Genomic DNA, 25092 nt, shown 5'->3' with positions numbered 1-25092 from the left:
ATCTCAGGTACTCGTGCAGCCTGAGTTACTGTGGTATCTCAGAACTCCATATTTCACATACCTGTCCTTAGGAGACTCCCAGATATTTCCTCCCCCTCCAATTTTAGGCAACATGGACCATCTCAGCAGAAGAGAAACTGCTGACTGCCACTAAGGACCCAACACTCTTGCTCAAAGCCACAGTGGATGTCTGCACACAGGAAGGACTAAGTTCCATACTCCACCACTGAATTGTCATTCAAAGCCAATGAATAATCCCACACAAAATTTGTCATTAAATCAGAAATTCATATTAACTTGTCTTTCCATTCTTGACCCCCTTCATTGATTTCAAATACAGGTCCCTCTCCAAATTTATGTTTAACAAAGGTTTCAAACTTGCTGAATGCACTCCTCTCACAGTTAGTTCTTCACATCTGCACTTCGCAGGAGTGTGCACACCTTTCCTGTCCATTGCTGCTGGCACTCTCCTTTCTCTGATTCTTTTTCATTTACTTAAATCCCACTTAAGAATCAGAGTGGGCAGAACAGAAAGGTGAAAGAAAAGATGAGAGGGGAAAAAAATGGACAAAGGATCAAAAAATGTGAATGTAAAACATAGAGAATATACTGTGTTAAAAAATAGACATTACTGTACTCTACATCATTTTAAAAGTGCTGCCTTCTCTCACATCACCCAAAGTGACCATGATTCACCAGAATTTAATGCCTGATAAAGATCACAATGAAGCATCATTAAAGAACTGAAAGCAGGTACAACCACTGTTCATGAAATGCCTGTAGCAATGCACAGCACTGCTAATGGACCACAACTGCAATGACACATCAAATTCTGTGAGAGTCTTGTGGCATTCAAACACACTCCCACGACCCCAGATTAACAGTGAACTTCAGAGACAGATTATTCTGCCCTTATCCAACAGCAAAAAAAAAAAAAAAAAAAAAAAAAGGGAAAGAATGCAACACAAGTCACATGTACTAGGAATGGAGGGAGCAGCTGTACCAAGGACAGCGGCACAGCACATCCCACTTGGTCAAGGTATGAAGAGCATGTAAAATTTACACAATCTTAAGCAGCATCTGATAGAAAAGTACAAACTTTAGAGGCTGTGGACTTTCAGAGACCTTCCAGAAACACTTCCACTTCAGCACTGAGTACTGAAAAGGCTTCTGTGCAGTCTCTTGCTTTGAGACTCCAATTTTACACCAAACGAATTCCTTTCCACCTCTGTCTCCCCCTCCCCATGACTTAGCTGACTGCATTCCTTGTGGCAAACTAATAGGTAGAAAAGACTGCCAGTTTGATGCAATTCCATGGTCTTGAATACAGTGTTCTAGGGAGTGCTATTACAGAAATTTAATCTCTTGAGGAATAGATCAGATACCATTAAGAGAATGAAAAAATGTTCTCTATGATTCCTGGAGAAAGCCTGTGTTGGTCTAAAATAAGACATGTAATTTAAAGAGTTGTTATCAAGAAAAAAAAATATTTTTAACAATAAATAATATTTAAATATTAATAATAAAAAGTATTCTATATGAAAAAAATATTTTAAAAAAATTATGCCCTCAAACAGAAAATATTAAACAGTTCCATTAAAACGAAAGAAACTTATAGTTTTCTATGTAAATCAGAGCTTTCTCCTTTTTCCCTTTTCTTTGGCAGACACCTCCCCAAAGTGGGCATTGCCCCTGATTTCTGCGCAGCTGTAACAACCTGAGCCAGAATATTGCAAGGAGAATGAGGGATTCTCACAAGCAGGGCCTCACCTTTGGGATGTGACAGTTCTCAGCTCCAGCCAGGAATGTAGGAGCTCTGCTGTCACAAGTCACTGAGATAACACACTAAATTAGCTCATCTCCCAGGAGACTCCCTCCCACCTGTTCAACAGCTCCAGGCCAGGCTCCTTTCAGCCCAGTGCTGGATCTGGGCACCTCAGAGCTATTCCATGCTGCTGTTCCATTCCTCTGCATGGATTCTGTGCCACTGGGATGCTGCACTGGGGAGTCTGACTGTGCCAGATAATGGCTCTGTGAATCAGAGCTTTCTTGTGAATTCACAGCTCAATCTGCTTACAAACATTCAGTTAAAATGTGGAACTTCAAACCTTGCTAAAAAAGAGAGAGGGTTCAGCAGTGGCTCTTTGTGATCTAGCATACAACAGAAATATATTGACAAATAAAAGGGCAAAGTCCCTTCCCTGCTTCAAAGAGATAAAATTCACAACTTATAATTCACCACTGTACAGCACTGCCTGTTTACAATGGGAAGGGATCTTGCACTCTTTGGACATCATTTGTATTGCTCATGTGCTGTAGGGAGGCTTTGCTGTCACAGAGAATCAGGATTGTTGCATTCTTTCATGCAAAGCATGTAGAACCAACCAAGACATTTGGTACCCAGGGGCAGTGATTTTCTGGACAGCAGCCAAGTGAGCAGAGAAGATCTGGAATGATTTTAAGTCACACCTCAGAGTTAAAAAATATATATATACATATATAGGGATATCTTTGGATACAGGTATGTAGCTCACATGAAGTTACATTTGTTTGACTTTTAGTCCTTTTGCTCCTTTCAGAACTGCACTACTGACCAAATCTCTGAGTTGTACACAGCTACCATGCTCTCACTCACATTTTAAAGTAGACTCAAAGTACACAAACTGGCTTCATTTCAGATGATGCTTAGAGAGAAGATGCTGAACAGCTACTTAAGAACATGCATGCCAGTCTGGAATTTGTTTGAAATAATCCCCCAGTCAAAAATATGTGTTTGGGACCTCAGTATCATCTCTTTGACTCTCACAGGGTGGGTACACACCACTTCCCAATGTGAGCACACCCATATTTCTTAGTTTAATCTACTCTGGGAGTGAAATAACAGCACAGGACTCAGCTCACAATGACAGAGAACATTTACCACCTTGCAGGAAGACAGCAGGGCACACAGGGATTGGCATCCCCTGGTACAGGAATCCCAGAATTACCTGAATTAAAACAACACAGGGGGACTGTCTGCATAATGCAGCTGAAGTGCACACTTAGCTTCTTATTTGGATAAAGTTACACAAGTAGAGGCACACTTCAGCACAGTATATTAGATACTGCAACTGTACTCACTCTTCAAGATACTACAGGCTATTTCTGTGAAGTAGAGAGGCAGGGGACCATTAGCAGCATGAAATATTAATCTTTTCATCATTTTATTCCTGAGTCTGGCCTAGGTTTTCCAAGTAAATGTGTTCTCTTTCCACTTGAAGACACCCCACCTCTGATTTGGAATTCCAGCTGTTCTGTAAAATTCAGAATTGATTACCTTAATGACAGCTAATAGGCAGAGCTGTTCCATTGATCTGATTCCACTCCTCCACGGAGCCCACTTCAATAAGGCAGCCCTCAAGCTATTTTGTCTCCTCACTTATTTTTTGGTCTTTTACATGGATTCCATGCAGTCATTAACAACCTTGTCTAGGACACGAGCACATTTCAGAACAGGATCTTGCTCCCCATAAGCCCTGGACAGTTCTTTTCTACACAGCAAAAGAAATGAGAACAATCCTTATCCTCAGTGTTCAAATACCCAATTAACCAATCAACCCTTTAAATATGTTTTATAAAAATTGTTCTTTGAGAATCTGTGATCCTGTTATACTTGATATGCTGACTCACTTTTTAAAATATTTAAAAGACTCATTTTAGCATTACGCCTGTTACCACATTTTCATTAAAAAATCAGCCTCCTTATCTTTATATATGACTGCAGAGCTATTTGCATTCCCAAAGGCCATTAAAAGTAGCAAGAATTGGGCTAAACTAAGATAACAAATTTACAGGCTTATGTTAAAACACAGAGATCTTCAGCCTGTATAAATAGCTAAAGCGTTGTCAGAGTACTTGACCTGCTGTTGCTATTTTCTTCCCCTTTTTTAATGGAAAAGTGTTTTAATGGCCTATCCACACATCCAGCTAACAAACCCCAAGGGGGAGAACAGGATTCTCTAGTCCTCTTGAGCCAGATCCTGGGTCTATCAGTGTCTTTGCCACGCACTCCTGAGCTCTGGGTTGAGCAGGAAGCAGCTGTGCTGATGGTGCACTGCTCTGTGTCCAGCTCCAGCCCTCGGAACAAGAAACCACAGCTGCACCAGGAGCAGCCAAAAGCACGGAGACAACCACGTCCAGCTCACTTCTTGATCAAGCAATCACAACTTGACAGTAACAGACAGCATTACTTATCACTTACAGAATGTTCTCTGTACATGATGTCCAAAAGACTTAGGAGTTCAGACCCATGAGACAGATAAGCAAGGAGATAAATGACTGGAATTCTGAGCAGTTTAACTGGCATGGAGGTGAGCAGCACTGCTTATCAGAAAGGAATTGTATAGAAACATTTTTAATTACCTGAGGAAGAAAGGGATTGCCTGCCTTCAGCAGTTAAAGCAGTGCTTTGCTTATCTCCACATCCCAATCATTTTCTAATTATTATCATTTTTGTAAATCTCAAGACAGAACACGACTTCATTTGCATATAGACACACGAGTCTAAAGTAGGTTTTTAAATTTATGCCTGCAAAGCTTCTGCAGACATTTTCAAACTTTCCCCACCCTGCTCCTGCAGTGTCTTTTAATGGCCAGCTTCTGTTTGGGTTAGTATGGTAGGACACAGCAGAGATTTAAGCCAACTGTGACACTTGCTTGCCTCTGGATCCAGGGAATGTCACAGCAGGGAGCACAGAAAAGGGATGGACAGGATCTCTTACGACAGCAGCAGCTGCTACCGAAAGAGACTCAGTCCTCTACAGCCAGACCAGCACTTTGCCTTCAATTTTTCTCCAAGCTACATTTTTTCAGTTTCTTGATCACTTTTAAGCAAGGAAAAAAAAAGCTCAGTAATTCTTGATATGCATAAGCCTGGAAATAGAATTTCAGCTAGAAATAGAATTTGAATAGAGCCTTTTTTCAGTTATGAACAGTTTTAGATAAAATAAGGGTTTAGATCTGCTTTTGGTGTTGGAAGATAAAAGTGCACTCAAATCAATAGACAGAGATTGGATTCAGCCCCCTGCTGTCAAGCCATTTTACTAATAATGTATTGTGAAAACAATAAAAGAAATGATGGCAGTGAGCAAAGTTGCTCACAGACTCAGACATTAATATTCATCAATATGATTGATATTTATATATTCTTGATATTTCTATTTCATGCTCACACTAGGGCAGAGCTAAGAGAGCACGTACTCCCAGAATATTTAAATGTACCATATGGGTATAATTGCAATTCAGCCAGTTATGGAATATACTCAATCAAGATTCTGCATATACTAAGGACCTATTCTGAGCATTTTGTACTTCATGTAGGAAGACCAAAGGAGCAAAGATGTGGCATGCCAACAGCAAAATGGCATTAGGCAGGTAACACTGCTTGAAACAAAACCACCTCTGCTTCATAAAAATGCAACATATACCTCTTGACTTACAAAACTCAACACTTTTACACAGCTTTAAGGAGGAGGAAGGGACAGCCCCATAGCCCTCTTTGTTCAGAAAAGGCACTTCTAAACCCCTGCCTCCCAGAAACACAGGTAGACTCGTTTTAACCTGCAGCAAACAGTGACAAAAATATATATTCCAAAAGCATTGAAAAGAGAAGAAAAGTCCAACACCTGCAGGATTAGATGAAGGCATAGTTTCTTAACCCCAAATATCAAAGTTATTTTCTTCTTGTTTCCTCTGAACCATTGAGCCTGTCTGTTTTGGTCATTGGTATAATGTCACCCTGAAAATGCAGATTATATCATGCTATTTGTGGTGCTTAGTGTCTTCCCATGCTCGTTCCTTCCCTAAAATACTGTACCAAAAAGAAAAAAAAACAGTATGCGAGGCTCTCAGCCTATCACTCCAGGAAGAGCTATTTTAAGAATTAATTTGTGCCCTGAGAGATCTGTTTAAATTATCCTCCTGTGCTGTCCTAACCAAAGATTAAAGTGGAGAACTTCCAGTGTCTTAAGGAGATGAGGAACAATTGCAGAACTGGAGGGTCTGGGCTGCACCGCGGTGCCCCAGCACAGGGAGGGGAAGGTGGGCATGAGGAGAAGGGAGATGTTGATCTGCCAAAGTGCCCCCAGAGCTCAGGAACCTTCACCAGCCTCAGCTGGAGCTCCGAGATCGCAGCCAGACTTTCCCTTATGCCACCACTTCGTAACTCTGCCCGTCCTTTACAGCTGAGGATATACTTCTATACCTCTTTTTTTTTTCTGCCACCCGCTGCTTTTTAGACAGGGAAAGTTTTGACTTCATTCCATCCTGGTAAGTGTAGGCAGAGAGGAATGCCCTCCAAAATACAGGCTTGACAGAGAAAATGAAATCTTTAACTTTCTACCTCTCCAGAAACACACAAAGCACCTACCAAGAGAAATAGATTAACTGAGTTCAGACATGCTGAGAGCACAGAAATTTGCCCCAAAGCCCATAGGAGTTTTACCTACTTGCAGCTGCTTTTTGCCCCCCCTGCCATCCCTCTTGCTTGTGCATAGCCTGGGCACATGCTGTACCCTGAAATGCCCCTCCAAGACAATGCCAGGCAAGAAAAATTCACTGAAAGTGCATGGCAAAGTCAGAAGCTGCACACGACTTTTACAATTTTATATCTATCTGCAGAAGGGCTTTTAAATACCCTTGCCCCCTTCTTCCAGTGAGAAAGGGCCTCCATCCCAACATACTCCCCCTCCCAGAACACATGTAAGGAACAAGTTACAGAACAAACCTCTATTGCCTTCAGCAAGAGGTGCAGGCTGTTAAAATGATCACAATTTCAGCTTCCCCCCAAGTCTCCACACACACTGAGAAAGCAGACCTTGAACCCAGCTACACAGCACTTCCCTCCTGCCACTGGCTGGTGACTCAGTTGACAATTTTAAGAACACACACCAAAAAGATTTTTTTAAAAATCATAACAATCATACGAGAAACACAAAGCTACACATTGCAAATCTGTATCTGTTTGAAATTGAGGAAAATAAGCATTTACCTGGTCTTGCTGTTGGGCTTGTTTCCCTGATGCATTTTGCTCCTTGGCTGTAGTCATGCTCACCTATTTGTGCCCACTGCAGTGGCAAACAGGATTTTACTCTGTGTGTGTGTGTGTGTGTAAGCTTGTCTGTGTGTTCAGACATACACGCACACACACACACACACACAAAGACTAAAGGGATACGGATGAGTAACTAGTCCATCACTTAATCACCAGCTGAGAAATTTCCCACCCCCACAAAAAGAAATAAATAAAAATGCAATGTAAAAAAGCACTAGTCTGGCTGTCTTCCCCCTTGAGCCTCTAAAATAAAAGCAGAAGCAGGAGCAGAGAGAAGGATGCTGTGGGGGCTTCTTCAATTAGCAACAGCCTCTGCAATCGTCACAGAAACAATGATAACTGCTTGGCAACCAGCAACTGGCAGCTCGGAGCCGGAGGCAGCGATGTGGTCCTCGCTCCCTCCCCACCTCCACGGCGGCCGCCCGCGCCTTGCGCATGCACCGGGCTGCCGGGGCTGGCGGTGCAATCGCCGGGATGTGCGCGGCCGGCCCTGCTCCATCCCCCTCCCGGAGCGGCGGAGAGCGGGGCCGCTGGCCCGTCCTTCATCCCCGCGGGGCCGCTGGCCCGTCCTTCATCCCCCGTCCTGCATCCCCCGTCCCGCATCCCCCGGGGGCCGCTGCCCCATCCTGCATCCCTGAGGGGCCGCTGCCCCATCCTGCATCCCTGCGGGGCCGCTGCCCCATCCTGCATCCCTGAGGGGCCGCTGCCCCATCCCGCATCCCTGCGGGGCCGCTGCCCCATCCTGCATCCCTGCGGGGCCGCTGCCCCGTCCCGCATCCCCCATCCCGCATCCCCGCGGGGCCGCGCACCCGCGGAGTTTCTGGCAGGCGCGCTCCCGTCTTCTCGCAACTTGCGGGGGCTCCGTCAGTGCTCAGCTCTGAAGCAGAGCCGTGCCAAGGGCAGCCCCTGCCCAGCAGAGCCGTGCCAAGGGCAGCTCCTGCCCAGCAGAGCCGTGCCAAGGGCAGCTCCTGCCCAGCTGCCAGCGCGGCTCCCGGGGATGCAGCGCTCTGCCAGGGCACCCAGCAATGGGACCGATGCTCCGGGGAGCTGCCCCTTCACTGCCGAAGGGTAAAGGTGGCCCCCAGGCACCCCCAGCCCCCTCCATGTCCCCGGTGTGCCGGGGGCCACCGTGCGTGTCTGCTGTGGTGGCTGCCATGGAGGTCACGTTGCAGGGTGACACACGGGCACGCGTTGCCTGCTGCAGCTCGCTCCCTGCAGCTTCTCTGCCTTAGCAGGGATCTCTCCGGCGCATCGGAGCTGTCGAAGGAGGCTCCCGAGCCCGCTCGCCCACCTGGCTGTCGGCACGGGGTAACACGGGCTGTGCCGAGGCAGAGCCACGCTCCGGGAAGGAGCCCTCGCAAGGGTGGACAAAACTCAGAGCAGCGTAGTTCGGTGTTTGCTCGGGACTGATGGAGCCCTCACTCAACCCAACACCTGGTGACACGAAAATGCCACGTTTGCTGCCTCTCCCATCTTCACCTCCTACCCAGCACAGTCGGGATGGAGCCTGTGGTGCTGTGTAAAGATAAATGCTCTCTCACTCACGTGGTACCGGGACCTCGGCTGAGCCTGCTAAGGAAAGGCAACATCACAGTGTTTGTCTGACAGAGAAGTGATTATGCCTCATTTGGTCCCCAATTTTACAGCACAGATTTATTACACAAGGTCACATTCACCAACACCACTGCAGTCAATGTCTCCTTACACCTGGGATAATTTTGATCCTTGTTTCAGGAACAGGCCAACATCAGGCCAAGTTCCCTAAAGATATCTGCAAGGCACCACTCAGACTCCCTAACTGTTTCTACATTTTCACCATTACATTCACAGGAGTTTATAGGAACCACAACATAAAAGATCTGCAACACAGAATTGTGCTGGTAGTAAACTGGACAACCTTGCCTTTTCCCAGGTGCCACAACCCAGGCAACAGCTCATTTAAAAAATAAGTGAATAGCACCTCTCTAACAAGAAACAGTAATTTGCATTCAAATCTAACAGCCTGTGTTGATTTCTTGCTGAATTATACTCTGACACAGTCCTGGCTTACATTGCAATTCCATCTCTTTAGTCCCCATAGTTTAAGTCACGCTATTTTCTAAATGTTTACTGTGAGGTTGTTGCTCATACATTTTTCCCCAGCCATCAGAACAAAATTGTTTTCAAGGTTTTATATAAGTGGATCAGTTTGAATTTTCCAATTGGCTTGGTCTACTTTTCTACCTGTTGTGAGTGGTAATGAGGGCTTGCTTAACTCCACACTTCTGCTATTTTTCTTTCCAAGAGGAATTCAAAGAAAACAAAACTGTATTTGGAATTGGTGTGTTGGTTTTGGGTTTTTTTTTTTTTTTTTTTTTTTTTTTGGTTGTGGGATTTTTGTTATTTAGTTGGTTGTTTTATTTTACTCCTCCACTGTACATGCTGGAAATTTCTGCAAAACAGATCCCTTTTTAAAACATGGGATCCATTCACTGTGTCCCTGACCCCTCAGTACCTACACTGGCAATCCCTAAACTTAATTGCACTGCATGCTCTCCCTCTGCAGATTCAATTCTTTCACAGTTAACAACTTAAGACACAGTTTTAACTGTTCTGGAAATGGCCACTCTCCCTTACAATGTAGATTTTTTTTCCCCACTAAGCTTGTTGTTGGACACAGAAGAAGTTAATTGTGCTAATTAGTCCAGTAGTTAGCTATGCAAATGCATGTGGCTGAGCCTCATTACAGGGGTGCATTAGGAGGCTGCTGTTCTGACTGCATCTCCCAGTGCTTGGCACAGCCAGCCCAGTGTTTCTGAAATGCCTTGATCTCCCTGCCTGGCTGTACCTCCTTGTCAGCCCTGACCAGGGCAGGCTGTCCCATCCCCTCGGGTGGCCTCCAGCTGCTCACTGCCTGAGGATGTGGCAGCAGGGGCAGTGGCATCCTCGAGCTCTCTGTCCCCCTCCTGCCTCCATCAAAGGGGTTCTGAGGTTGCCAAACACCTCCTGGATGAGCAGCAGTGGCCACTGCCATTCAGAAGGGCTTATTAGTGACAGGCAGAGAATGATCTCCTCACACACCAGCAGGGTGAGGCTGTCCCTCCTGACCTCTGAGCAGGGTTAGGGTACCCATGCCATTGCTTGGCTGAGTCATCACTGATGAAGGATTAGCACATCCCTGTCCAAGGACAAGAATCTGCACTGCCAAGGCCAGCAGGAGTGGGTGCCAGACAGCCCCGTGTGGGGCATGGCAGGAGGCACTGGCAGACAAGGACCCTGGGAGTACAACCTTCCATCCATCCCTCCCCACAGCATCCCAGCTGACCACAAGGATACAGGGAGCAGGTTGTTCCTCCCTGCCAGGGTCAGGGATACAACAGGCTGTCCAACCTCTACTACCCACACCTGAAACATGCTTGTCTCCAGTTCCTGCCCATGCCATGGGAGGGTGTCAGTCTCCAGACTCACTCCCTGCCCACACAAAGTGCATGTCTATCATCAGCATCCTCCATCAATCCATGTGGTCTGTGCTGTGCCACCACTGGGACAGCTCAGGAGCCCACTCTGAGCACAGAGAGCTCTCCTCATTAACCAAGATGCTCGTTCAAAATGCCAGCTACAATGGCATGAATGCATCCCCGGGCTTGACAGCAATTACCTCCTCAGGCCCCACAGCAGGACAGAGCCAACTCCCTCCCATCAGGAGAGGAACCAGCAACAGGTGGAAGGAGCTGTTCCAGCTTCTCCACTCATCTTCACTCAGAGTGCTTGTTTCAACAAAATCATGCAGCACTGCAGTAATACAGATAATTTTTAATTACCTTGTAACAAATTAGTCACACATGTCCTGGAGCATTTTCTGTTAGAAGGAAAGTGCTTCACTCTCCTGAGACTGGCAGGAACAAGATTGTGGTCTGGGATCATTCTTAAAATTCTCCTTGGAGTTCACAAAGTCACCACAAAGCTTCTTCCTGCTCAAAGATTGTTGAAAACTTAGAACACTGCAAAGAGGAATTAATGTTCCAGTGGCTCTGGAGGATAAGGTGGAACAAAAGCTCAAACTGTCACCACCACAAAGACTTGTGAACTCCTAGGAGCTAAAGCACAGCAAATGATGAAGCATCACAGCAACATGTGATAGCAAAAAAAAGCAGTTTGTTACTGCTGCCAAACATTTTTTAGCAGATCAGGGTGCAAGGCCATCCTTGATTCTGCCCTTCCCAGGCAGAAGAGGTGTCTGGATACAGAGCAGCTCCTTTATGGGAAGCAGCAATGGGCTCTCAGGAGTCAGTGCAGAGCATTCCTGCTCCCTGTGAGTTACAAAGCCAGACTCACCAGCCACCTGAGCTCACAGAGAGCCCTGCAGCTGCACACATCTGTTCCAGGGAGCACAGGCTAAGAGCAGTGATAAGCCTGCAGCAGGTACAGTTATTGGATGCAGAACCCTTCTGCTCCATTGAAGCCTGGGGGTTTAGCTGTACCACACTGGGTTATTTATTCCCCTTTCATTGCCACAGCAAGGAAGTTGGAGCCAGTGAGCAAAGTGGGTAGAAATTAATTCTACTTGATTAACCATGCATTTGATCAGTCTGCTAATGTACTCCTTTCTCCAGATAATGACCAGATCCCATGGAGAGTTACATATCTGAAATTTTGGGGGGTGTAAGCCATTAGTACCATTAGTATTTGGGGTGCAGTAATGTGTTGCCTCCAGCAGAACACACACTCAATATGGTTTTGTACATCCAGCCCCTCTGAGCTTCACACTTGCTGACAGCTCCCACTGGTTTGGCTGATTTGCTCTCAGTTGAGGAAGGACACAGTGCCCAGGAAAGCTCATGGCAAGAGAAAAACCCACTCAGAGGTATGTTACAAAGGAAAAGGTGTAAGGGCTACAGGTTTTTGGGACAGTTTTATAGGTAGCAGATGTTTTAAAGACAACTCAGGAAGAGGGACAGACTCTGCCAGCACAGGCATCCACTATGAGAAAGGTGAGAAAAGCCTTTAGAAATGTTACAGCCATGGATTTTAGCATTCAGTCATTGGTAGTCAGTACTGGCCCACAGGATGCAAGGGGAGCAGTGCTCAGTGTGTGTTGGTGCTGCTGTCCAAGGTGTGGAGGCAGCAGGGTGGGGACACAAGGCTGGCAGCTCCTGCAGCAGTGGTGGCAGAAGGTCTCCCTAACCAGTGCTCTTCTAAGAGCAGCAGCATACTCCAGAAAAGGTAAATCTACTCAATCTCCAAGCATGATAAAATACCTTTAGTGCCCTATTGCACCACCATTCCAATTTCATAGAGAAATTCCAAGAGGAACAAGAGGGAAGGGTCCATAAAAATCAAGATGCCCATTGTCCCAAGATGTGCCAGGGCTTGCTGGTGACCAGTTCCCCCTCCTCAGTCCCAGTGCCAACATCTCATCCACACAAAGAGCAATGGCACAGCCCCTCTCCTTCTGTACCTGCATGGCTCAGATGCAGTGAGTCAGAGGGGGCTGTGCCTCCTCTGCAGATCCCTCTGGATGTCAAGGGCTCCTCATACAAAAGATACCAAAGAACAGAAAGCTTTAAACCCATGAGGGCTGCATGGTTAGAAGCTTTTTTTACAGGAGTTTGTGCTTTGGATGCTTCAGAAGCAGGCAGACATTCTGGCTGTTCATTCTGGAGATTTCTGTTCTGTGCTCATCTGAATGAGCTTTGGAGAGGGAGAATTTAATTTTGTTTTGTTCAGAAAGCACAGTTTGTGCTTTGTGCCCTGCCCCTCTCCAAGAATGTGACAACACTAATATCACATTATTGCACAGCAACATCCCCAGTTGGAATTTGGAATTGGAAACACTTAGTGGGAGATCAGCTGACATCAGCCCTACTCCTACAAAGGCTGCAGAGCATCTCTATTGCCTACACACCATCCCCAGCACTGCTCCTCACAATAGTTCCTATTAGAAGACCAAAAAACCACTTTAGTCTTGTTCCAAGTTAATCCCTAACTTTGGCAAGATTGCCCAGCTTGTCAATGGACATCCCAAAACTAATTTTATTATAAAAGAAAGGAAAATCTTTGGCCTTTAAGGAGATACACTAATTAGCTCTATCTTGCATCAGCCCTGCTACTGTTGCCCCTCTCTGGTTGTCTCCAATGTGTTGGCTCTACCAAGGGTCAGTCATGGGAGAGTCTCTGGCCAGAGGAACTTTCAGAGGCTCCACTGAGGACCTCTCTGTCTTGGGGATCCACTCGCAGGATTTTCCAGATTTCAGAGGTTCTGTGAAAGGACTAGAGGCAGTAACAGATTATGAATATAGTTACAGTTAAAAATACATCACATTTCCATTACACATGACCAAAGCCATTAAGAAAGCATGACCAAAATCATTAAGAAAGCAATCTGGTGTGCTATTTTCATTTAGCAGATCAAATCCAGTTTATTCAGTCAATGCCATTAATTAGTCAGTTGCATGAATATCTGTTCCTACAGGGGATACACTTCAAAATGTTCCTACAAGTATGAGAACTCCTGCTATCTGAGACAGCAGGTGTGTGGCAGCAGGGGACACAGGGACAATGGGAATTGCAAGAACAACCTGCGTGTCTGCATAATAGTCCTGTGGTGTTGTTACTATTTGTCCATTACCAAAGCCTCACTAAGTTGCTTTTTTAAATATTTTTTGTAAATCTTGACGAGGAGAAGGTAGTTTAAAATTATTATACTGGGTTGATTTGAAGCACTCTATTCTGCTGCTTCCCATTTCTTGCTGCCTCTCTGAGTCCCAGGGCCCCACAGTTCATGGTAAACAAATAAGACAACACGGGCATGTAAGCTGTGAAGAAGTCTGCTCTTTCATGCACAGCTAGAGCTGTTTTGCATAGCACTTTCCTGCCTGAATTGGAGTGTGTCTCTGGGGAACACAGCAGGCAGGTACTTGTGCTCCTCTCACTTCAGGATTCCGCACCCACTTTGGTTTGCCTACCCTAAAGATCAAGTGTGACAGTCAGGCTTTTCTATTGAAGTAGTTACTGTTCAAAAACATTACTTTGAATCCACTGTGGGGTTATTTTTTGAGTCAGTGTATATATTTTAATACATCATCCCAGTCTCAAAGGCAGGGGATGAGCAGTGCCACAATTGTTTGACTCTGTTATCCCTGCAAGGAATACAGACCCTGCTGCTGGCTTTTCTCTGCCCCTCTGCCTGCTCCTGCTGGTGTAACCTTGGCAGCTGCAATGCAACAGATGCCTCTTTCTCACTTGTTTATCCGTGTGAGAGAGACTTCTGAGGCCCCAACTTCAGTGCCAGCTGTGAATGGTCTCCAAATTGCTTTTGCAGTTTGCTTCCTCACAGTCTGGCTCAGTGTTCCTGCTCCCTGTGCTCTTAGGGATCAATATTCACTGACACTTTCCCCCCATAGCTCCTGGTTATTTCTAGGTATCTGAATTCCTTCCTTATTGACTCTGTATGTGATCTTTTTAACTGTTGTTTTAGGAATGGAAGAATTTAATTCTTAGCTCCTTCCTTCCTTCCTTCCTTCCTTCCTTCCTTCCTTCCTTCCTTCCTTCCTTCCTTCCTTCCTTCCTTCCTTCCTTCCTTCCTTCCTTCCTTCCGCCACTTCCTTCCGCCACTTCCTTCCTTCCTTCCTTCCGCCACTTCCTTCCGCCACTTCCTTCCGCCACTTCCTTCCGCCACTTCCTTCCTTCCGCCACTTCCTTCCTTCCTTCTGCCACTTCCTTCCTTCCGCCACTTCCTTCCTTCCTTCCTTCCGCCACTTCCTTCCTTCCTTCCGCCACTTCCTTCCTTCCTTCCGCCACTTCCTTCCTTCCGTCACTTCCTTCCGCCACTTCCTTCCTTCTGCCACTTCCGCCACTTCCTTCCGCCACTTCCTTCCCCTCCCCTCCCCTCCCCTCCCCTCCCCTCCCCTCCCCATTTTACTGAATAGCCATAATTTATATTTTGGAACTGAAATATCTAGGTGAGAAAATGTAAAAGACATCACCAGGGATGAGAAAATACCTCCCAAATCACTGAGAATCAAGCAGAGAATCCCCATGTTCACAACAGCTGCAAACACATTAGGCTGTTTAGCAGCCTACTGCTTGGAAAAGAGAGAGCCTCATCTTCATTTTTAGCTCCAAAGTGATTTATAGGATGAATAAATGATCTGCATATAAGATGATGACTGGTTTAAATGTAAATGTTGTGAAAGACTTCTTATGTAAGCACATACATTGCCTGAGAGATCCTTGTACATAAAATCTGCAGCTGGAGCAAGTGGCTTTTTAAGCATTTGTTTTATGAAGTACACTTTTCATCACAATGGTTGTTATTTTTCATTTACTTTTATATCAGCTTTAACCAAAAAAAAAAAAAAAAAGAAATACTTGAACTCACAATATGAACCACACACTTTTAATAGTGAGGCTGTGCAAAATAATGACACTGTGAAATGGCTGAGTAAAACACATATTCATCCTAAAGATGTCTCATACTTGAAAGTTGTACCAAGACAGCCTCTGAAGTCTCACAGGTGATGGAGGCATGAAGACCAAACAACCTCAGTTTCTGAACATGAAGATGTGGATCCTGCAGGCTGGGCAGGCTGAGCCCACCTTTGGCCACGTGGAGAGGATCTCCTCAGGCCTGGCATCACCTGTAGCACAGGGTGTGACCACTTGCCCTGAGGACTGGTAACCCACTGAACACCATGTTAACCTCATAACTTCTCTCAACCATTCCCAAACAACACCAAGAGGTGCAAAGATGTCACCTCTGCCACCTGCCCTGGTGTTTTCTCTGGTGTTCAGTGCCTCCCCAGCAGGCTCACAGGAGCTGGATGGGCTGTGGTGACCACTGCCCTCAGTTTCTGCTGGGGACTGTGATGGCTGTGGGGATTTGTAAGCTGGTGTGGTTTTTATCAAGTGTTTCTAGACTTCTTGGGATTCAATCTGTTGTGGTAAGCATATGTTGCTGCATTCCTGCTAGCTCTGTGGTAGATAAGCTTTTCCTCCAACCTAAAATAACCTCCTCAAGAGTCTGAACAATGAAAACACTGCCAACACTTGTCTTCTCTAAAAGAGGCACAAAGGGACCCAAAGCCCTTCCTGTCTGCTTCATGTCTTTATTTTTGGAGAAGGCAAACCCACAATGTTTTCAGATTTCTGTTCTCAAGTGGAAGGAAGAGGCAGAAAACAACACTTGGGCAAAACTCCACGGAGCAGATAAAACAAGTAATGCACAGATTCCTGTCACCTCACCCAATTTCCCCCTGTGTGCCTCAGTACCCTCCCTGCATTCACCTTTCTGGACTGCAGGTCTTGCACACTACATGTAATTATCCCAGAGGACACACAAAAAATGTTACTGGTATGTTGAAAGCCCTCTAGGGGAAATGCAAATTATGGAAAATGGGCCAACTGGAAAGGTCTACTCAGAACCCCAATGCAGAGGTAAAAGTGTGTGCTTACTAAAATAAATAAAGGAGGTGAACAGAATTGTCTTGTTACTGCTGTAACCTCTGGAGCTGGTTCTGTTGTGATGAAGCAAACAGAAACCAGAACAATGCCTTGCTCCATGTTTTTTTGTAAAACTGACCAGCAGTTTTGATGTGCCATTTCTACCACCTTAAAGAGCTTTCATTTTCACAAGCATGCTAGTACTGTGTCACTGTTTTAACTTCCACAGAGAGGAACTCTTCAGCTCTGAGGATACTGCACCAAACCAGATTCCCAGCTCACTTGTAGCCAGATGACACAGTAAAGAAAGTGGAAACCTTACAGCATGATGTACAAACACATGCAGCACATAACTGCCCAAATAGAAACCTAAATAGAATAAATAATTCAAGTAGTGTGGTGGTGAAACCCAGTTCTCATGTATTTATTTGATCTACCTGTAGCACAAGAAGATTAATGCAGAAGAGATGCATAACATCTATATATCCTATACATCTTACAGGAGAACAGCAGGGCTCTGGGCACAGCAAAAGGGGAAAAGACATCATTTATTTAGCCTTGATAATGTTCATGAATTATAGAGATTTAGCAGGTATTCAGCACTGCCACCTTGGGTACTCAGGTGGGGCTGGAGCAGGGGCAGATTCACAGCCCCTGATGTCCTGCAGGAGGAGGGGGGCAAACCCTCACATTGCCACTTGAAATGACAAAGGGTGCCTGAGCCTTGACCCTACTGGAAACAGGAGTGGGTCTTTAAAAGGCTGTGACTGTCAGTGGCACAAGAGCAGCAGCAGCAGAGATGGGATGTCCAAAATCAGAGAGCATAAAATGTCTCTTGCCAAAAGTCTCTCTCTCTTACTCCCTGTGCCTTCCCATCCAAGGTGTTTGTTCCTTTGGGGTCTGACAGCCAGGCTGAGGCACAGGGAATGGCTCTGGATGTCTGAGTGTTGCTGAAGGGTGCTAGGAGTGCTGAGCACCACTCACTGGGGGACTGAGGACCTCTGCTTAACTCACTGGGACTCAGGATTTGAGATTGCTCCAATCCAGCTTTACAGAGCTTCACACTTTTTAATGAGTATGAATAAAAAATACGGTACAGCCTCCCCAAAACATTGCACAGGTACTCTGATGTTGAATTGTTCCTCACTCGGGGCCATCAAATTTTGAATTTGCGGGAAATCCCGACATGGAGATTGAGAATCTTGACTCCATGTTTCAGAAGGCTGATTTATTATTTTATGATATGTATAATATTAAAAGAAAATTATATATTAAAACTATACTAAAAGAATAGAAGAAAGGATTTCCTCAGAAGGTTAGCAAAGAAAGGAATGGAATGATAATAAAATCTTGTGACTGACCAGAGTCTGAGCCAGCTGACTGTGATTGGCCATTAATTAGAAAGAAACAACCACATGAGACCAGTCACAGATGCACCTGTTGCATTCCACAGCAGCAGATAACCATTGTTTACATTTCATTTCTGAGGCCTCTCAGCTTCTCAGGAGAAAAAATCCTAAGGAAAGGATTTTTCATGAAATATGTCCGTGACACTCTATGTACTTAATCATAATTTCCCACACTCAACCCCAAACAAGAAGTGTGTCCTTTCTATAACACTCACTTGTAAGCTTGTCTCCAACACAGTTTTCCCTATATTATTGTTTGATTTGGTATCTCTGACCTTTTGATTTTACCATATTTTGAAGACAGCAAAGTAGAAATAATGATACAAACATTTCAAAGTAGCCTACAGCTGTGAGCCTCTGAATTCTTGCACACACAAAAAAACCAAACCAAACAAACAAAAACAACCCAAAAAAACCAAAACCAAAAAACCACAAAACCAAACTGTGATTTCATTTAGTTTAGAAAATAGCACAAAGAAGGGAAGTTGAGATATTTGAGACTTACAGAAAGTTCCATAGCATGGTTACACAAAGCTATGCAGGAATGTAGACTTTTCACCCTGAATATAAAACCCTTAGGAAATCACACAAGTATGAAATGTGAGCTAGAGTGTGAGAGCAAACCACAGTGAGCCATTTCCTTGTCACAGATAATTAATGCATGTCTCATTTACATACCTCTCAAATTTCATGTAACTGCACATATGAAATATCCCCATCATGTGTGCACACTTAAAAATCAGCTACAGGTGGTGCATGTGACTGCTTGTATATGCTGTAATCCAACACCAAAGCCCACAAAGTGACAAAAACTGAGCCCACTCCTCTTCCAGCTTGCTGTGACCCTGCCCTGTTTACCAGAGGAGATGCAGGAGCACTTAGAACCCACCCACCAGGGTGGGCAGCAGGAGATCAATGCCATGTGCTCAGATTTGCTGTAAACAGTGCATCCTGAAAAACCCTGGGTCAGTGCCCAGCTCTACCTGTGGAGTAGCTGCAACTTGTTACCTTTGGAAAACTCACAGAGTTTCACATTCATGCATGAACTTATGCTAGAAAAAAGTTGCATCACCCATCACTGCATTCTCTCTTGAGCAAATCAGAATTTTAGAAACAAGAAGGGGCAGATTTCATCAGTCCTGAGAACACCATCAGCCTTTTATTGCAAATATTACCAAAGACATCTTTTTGGACATATTTTCCAGGGATAATAAGGCAGCTAAGGGCTTATATTTATTCATGGAATCAGCAGTCTTTTCATTTCTATTGTTCATCTCTGTAGATCAAGACTTGGACTGGTGTGGGAAGTGACTGCAGGATGGGATGTTTAGAAGCTTAAGCTGCAAGAGCCTGAAATAATAGAAATAGAAGTTGGCCAGCATTAAAATAAATAAATAAATAAATAAATAAATAAATAAATAAATAAATAAAATAAAATCCTATCTGCCTTATGGAGCAATCCAGAGCACCAAGTTAAGTAATTCTCACCTTGAGTTGCAGTTTGGTGACACCAGAACAAGCAGTAGCTACTCTGAGAGGATTAATATGAGCAGAAAATGAAGAGATTGATGGGCAATGCATCTGAGCTCAGCATGAAAGGGAAACCGTTGTGCAAAGCTTTAACAGACATCATTCTTCAGAAGTACCTGCACTGATCACTTCACCCCTTCCAGCAGTCAAAGAAAAGTCAAAGTACATGGGAAAACTCTAAGCAACATATCAGGCTTTTAATTATGTCTAGAAATGAAGAGACAAGCTTTCCAAAATAGATAAATCTATTTCCAACCTTTTCCCCTCTTCATAGATGCCAGAGACAGGCTGCATGTGATTAAAAGCTACAGAAATAGCAGTTACAGTCTTGCAAGGATGCTTTCAATTGGCATTTTCTTTCAACTGATTTCACTTCAGATAATATTGACAGCAGGATGCCACAGACCTGATTAAACAGTTCATCTTAACCATTGAGTGTCAGCCTGAGATTGTTGGTTCAGCTATGTGGTAGTGGTAGAAGGCAAATAAATATTCACTTACAGTCCACCCAGCACTACATTTTAATATTTTCTTATCAAGTGGTCCATTAGGATGGCATGAATTGTAATAAAATGAACCCTTTTTCTATCTCACTGTTAAATAAACTCTGCAGTCTCACATTCCTTGATACAGAGACATTCTTCAGCAACACAGAGGGTTCAGACAGCTGCCTCAGAGAAACCTGTTCTAAAGATTTAATTTTCTCCCCAATAACAATATGGTTTGTTAACAGAAGTTTATGCAAACACAGATGGTAGAATGAGCCCTTGTGATGCAGGTAGGCCTTTGCTGAAAGAGTAGAGCTCTCACTGAATTGTGGAACATGATACCAGAACATCACTTTGACTCTCCTCCCATGAGGAAAAGGGGTAGTTAATTTGTTTGGGATGAATCCTTTTTTGGGGATACAGAAACTTAAGCATATTCATCAGATTTTGTGCTGTAAATGAGGTTTAAATTTCTCTAATCAGAGATAATTGATTGCAAAGAAGTCTGATAGAGCTTCCACCCTGGTAAAATCCTGTACATCTTCTTCTCCCAGGCACTGAAGCTCCTTGATGTTACTCTGCCTCTGTGAAGTGGCTCAGAGTGGCTGTAAGTGCAAGGCACATCAATTTTGAAGCCTCCTTGCACAGTCAGAGAAAGTGCAATTCCAACAGTAAAAATGAACACCCATTTTTTGTGTGCTGAAGTCAAAACCAAAGAAAGCATCTCTTCATAGAATAGTCCTGTAGTAAAGTTGCGTGCAATCGATACAGCCACCATATAAGATCATTGTAATGAAAATGAAAATTTTCTAAATGAAAAAGAATTTTTTTTTCCTTTTAATCACCAAGGAGCTGCACAGCTGGGGGTTCCCTGTGCTTTTGGCTAGAGGAGTTTTCAACAGGACAGACCCTGCAGAAAATACCTTTCAGTCCCAGCAAGAACATTCTGCCTGCCACCTGCACAGCACACTGCTGCCTGCCCCTGAAGAGACTACTTTACTGCCAGGGACTTTCTCTCCCCACACAGGACAGATATTTCCTTTTCCAGCCCTCACTTCTGAGGCACCCTGCAGAAGACTCTTTCTGTGTTTGCAGCATTGCATCTCTGTGCCCTTCCTGCACACACAAAGACTGAATGGTTCACATTCAGCAGCTTTTGGTGATGCTACACCTCAGTTTGGGTTGAGCAAGGATTTAAAATGTGCAGCTCCCTGCACAGGTGAAGCTCATTGGCAGGTGAGATTTGATGGAACCTCCACCAAACTCGGCATTCTGTTTCCACTTTCAGTGCTGGGCTTGGACACCAAGACCACAACCTTGCTGGGGGCTGAGACCTGGTATTTACCCTGCAGCTCAGAATTACCAAAATGTGCAACTTTGTGCTAAAATTCAAAGTCCAGGGTTTATTTCCTTTCACACAATGCACATCTAAAGAGTCATTCATGAGTAGGACTCCTGATCCTACCCAGTGGGATGTGGTGGTGTATTTATAGCCCAGAATCCATTACAGTTAATACTGCACTATTTACACTCATCTGCCATAAATCTAATACTCTTGTTATGGCTGTCCTGCTTAATGTACTCCAGGAATGCTCTTCAAGCCAGTATCAATTATATTTGCAAATAAACTAATGCTTTGGGTTAAGCAAAGTGAAAACATTCTTCCTCTGAGAAATTTAGTACTTTGTATCTGCATCTATTCCAAGTGAATCTTGTTTTTTATTCAATTAAGCACCACAGATGACAACAATGATCCAGAAAACATTAAATGAAAACATTGATTCTGCAATAATTACATTGGATGAGCCATGAACTGCTACCAATAACATAATCCTGACACATCAAACTCAATTACAACTTCAAAATAGTACTTTTATTTTACAGTAATTATTTAATATTATTTTCAGCTTGACTCTTTTATCACTGGCATTTGCACCAAGCTGTCTCTAATTTAAAAGCAGGTATTTTGTGACCTCAGTCTAAATACCTGGTACATAAACTACCAGATAGCACAAATGTTATGGAATGTGTTCTTATTCTGTTCCTCTTTGACATTGCTGTTTTCAAGATTAGATTGTGCAGGCACATCAAGCCAGAGCCTTCACACCAAACCCAGACATTCATTTTTCTTTGTCTTTTGCAACCCAGGAGATCCCTGATGATGGTCTGGACAGGCCAGGCTTGAACCTTACAGGAGTTAGGAGAATCTGTAAAGGGAAGGTCTTTGACACCTTTCCTTTCTGCCTTTAAAAAAAAACAAACCCCAATGAAAACCCAGATCCAGAGGTTTGCAAATGAGATACAGGAATAAAGAAATTCCAATCTAAACCCTTGTGCCATCATGGACTTTGATGCAACACAAACTTTTTTCAATATAGTGTCTCATAATGAGTGAGACTTTATCAAACATCCATCCCTGCCTCAGTATAATGGTTTAAAAGCCAATATCTATTCTCATTATATCCATAGCACAGCCCTTAAAATGTCACTTTTCCCTTACAGATCAGGAGTCTTTGCAGCAACCTTCTTTATAATTATGTTTATTATCAGCATCAATTTCCATTTCTCCAGGCACCCCAGAGGAACAGCAGATGCCTTTCAACATTTACAAGGCAAACTGGCAATAATTGCTTTCCCCACTATGGAAACTCCATCAGTGCTGGGGTGATGTGAGGCACAGCAAACCCTAATGATACCTTAGGCACTAAGGAATAGCACCAGCCTGATTTTTCCAGGATTCCCTTCAGCTATTGATCCCTTGCTCAGGACTAAAATCCATCTGCAAAGAGGGGAAGTATTTATGATAAAGGAAAGTGCAGACAAACATGTTTGGAGAGGCTGCCAGAAGGTACAACTGAATTTTCAGGAAAGACGCGTGTGTGGAGATTTCTTTAGAGTCCTCACACAGTGAGGAATGTGAGAAGCCCAAATTCCATTAAAAAAGAAGAAAAAAAATCAATTTCTGGCCTTCCTGAAGAAAGGGGAAAGACTGACTTCATTAACACAAAGTGCAAAACCCAGTAGAGAGAAAAAGAGGCCTGAAAATACATTTCCTTCTAAAATGCCAGTACTCTTTTTCTTTATTTTAAATGCTGATATATTTTTCTTCTTAGTATGGATTATTACTTCTTTCACATTCAGGTCTGACAGTACAGCAGCTCATTCACCTAAACATTTAGCAAACTTGACAGTATTTAGCTCTAATAACTTGAGAGCCTGAGAAAGCACAGGAACATCATCATTTCATGCATCAGATCTGTTTAAGAACAGATACAAAGTACAGCTCACAAGGCATAACAGAAACAATATTGTCCCAGCAGTAAAACCACAGAATGGAAAAATCATGGAAATATTACCCATTTTCAAGTTCCATGAAAAAAAAAAGAAAATCAAGAAGAGCAAGTGAAGAGGATTTTGGTCATGCTGATTTAGCTAGTAAAACTCTAAAGGAAAAATAGAAGTTTAATGCAGGGTAATGAAATTGTACATTTTACATTTTCTTCTCAGCTTGAAGAAGACCCCCTGGTTAAAAGTGAATTTTAAGTAGTTTTCAATATGTAAAATTTAAAGGCTTTTTGTGGTTTTGTAGTTAGTTGTGCTGTTGTTATCTGTGATAAAGTGATACTAAATGGCCTGAGTGCATCAGTCTGGCAAATCTAATAAAACTGGAGCCTGCAAGTGCAGCCACCTTACATGTGAGGCCATTTCTGAATGAAGGACATATTTGCAGCAGCAAGCAAGATCAAAAGCACAAAACACATTACATTGGATCAAGTTAATGATCAGTTTAATACAGCTTGTATTATGACAGCCAGAATCAGCCAGATTAAACTACAAAAATACTTTCACAAACCTGCTCAAAGGCACAAATTTTCTGTTATTAGTATTCCTCCCAAAAGCTCTTTTTATATATTTCTAATCTTTATGCTGATGATTGTGAATGCTTTTTGTTCATGTAAATACAGGAGCACAGAGAAGACCTGACTAGAAATACAAATGGGTGAATTCAATGTGCAGAAAACATAATTAATTCTAGGAAGTGTAAAAACCAGGAAGGATTCTGTGCTTCCAGTTTAGCTTTTATCTTCATCCCCTATACTTAAATTTTAATTTAAATTGTGGAGCTTGACTATCCTAAAAGGTGCTGCTGCTAATCAAAACAGCAGTACTCTTAATTTTGATGTTTCCATATCCTTCCCAAACATGTGAGAATTAATCTCTCATCTCTTTTTGTGACAACAAGTTTCATGTGAGAAAATAATGTCTGTGTGTTCAATTTGAACTCAAATATTAAAAATGTGAGACTTATTGTTTGTTCAGAAGTTTTTATTTTCTCTTCCCTGGACCATGCCTTGCAGCAGGACTACAAGAGACACAGAAAGAGAAATATTTGGGGGGGGGGGGTGGGTAGGTAAGGACAACTATTTAACAGGAGTCTGGGTGGGGAATCTCATTGCTCTGGTTTCTGCTACCCTGGCTTCTTCCTCTCTGTAACTTCTTGTGCATCTGTTCATCAATGACCATGACCATTTGCATGCAAAGAAGGGGAAAAGATGTACTGATAATCTGATTAGTCCCATTCCCTTCCTTCACCCTCTTCTACTGTGAGAGAAAAGGGCTCCAAGATTGAGGATTCCTGGCAGGACACCTTTGATGCCTTCCTTATGGTCTCCTTTCCAAAACTAAATAACATCACTGTTTAAGAATTCTCCAGTCAGTAAGATTTACTTGAGCCTCTAAATACTCATCAGACACCTCTGAGCCCAGCCCTGCATGCAAGATTCCCAGTGAAACCACAGTGCTTACTTATACAATTATATAATTACATTATAATTACCCTCTGTATTATCCCCTGTCCCATTTTTAATGCATTTCAACATCTTGTATGCATTTTGTTAATTCTTTTTTTTTTTTTTTTCTGAGTCCTGCTAAGCTCCTGGCCTCTGTGATGTATTGTGGTGATATAACTCCAGAGGTGCACTGTCATCCAAGCAATTACTGTTGTCCATTATCAACTAATTTCCACTGTCTGTAGGAAAACTCAAGGTCACACTCTTGCACTGCAGTTTTGGGCTGATCACCCAAAAGAGTATGCCACTAATAATTACTATTTTAAATACCACAACAGATGAATTGCAAGCACATTAACAGTGGC

General features: G+C 43.6%; 1 protein-coding gene across 4 annotated transcripts in view; it reads right to left on the bottom strand.

Moving 5' to 3' along the window:
* DPP6 (dipeptidyl peptidase like 6) overlaps nt 1–25092 on the bottom strand; it is a 568804-nt gene that overhangs the window by 256444 nt on the left and 287268 nt on the right. Inside the window, exon 1 of one of the 4 annotated variants that reach the window (XM_071428574.1) lies at nt 7028–7495. The exons of the other annotated variants lie outside the window; for them this stretch is intronic. Coding sequence (XP_071284675.1) covers nt 7028–7084 — 57 coding nt within the window. The 5' untranslated portion in view covers nt 7085–7495. Of the gene's footprint in view, nt 1–7027; nt 7496–25092 lie in introns of those variants that run through there. 4 annotated transcript variants of the gene reach the window in all.

This window comes from Agelaius tricolor, unplaced genomic scaffold (genome assembly GCF_023055355.1).
Source record: "Agelaius tricolor isolate 1412-34295 unplaced genomic scaffold, bAgeTri1.0.p SCAF_6, whole genome shotgun sequence".
NCBI lineage: Eukaryota > Metazoa > Chordata > Aves > Passeriformes > Icteridae > Agelaius > Agelaius tricolor.
Note: the sequence above shows the minus strand (reverse complement) of the source record. Positions and strands in the feature narration are given on the sequence as shown.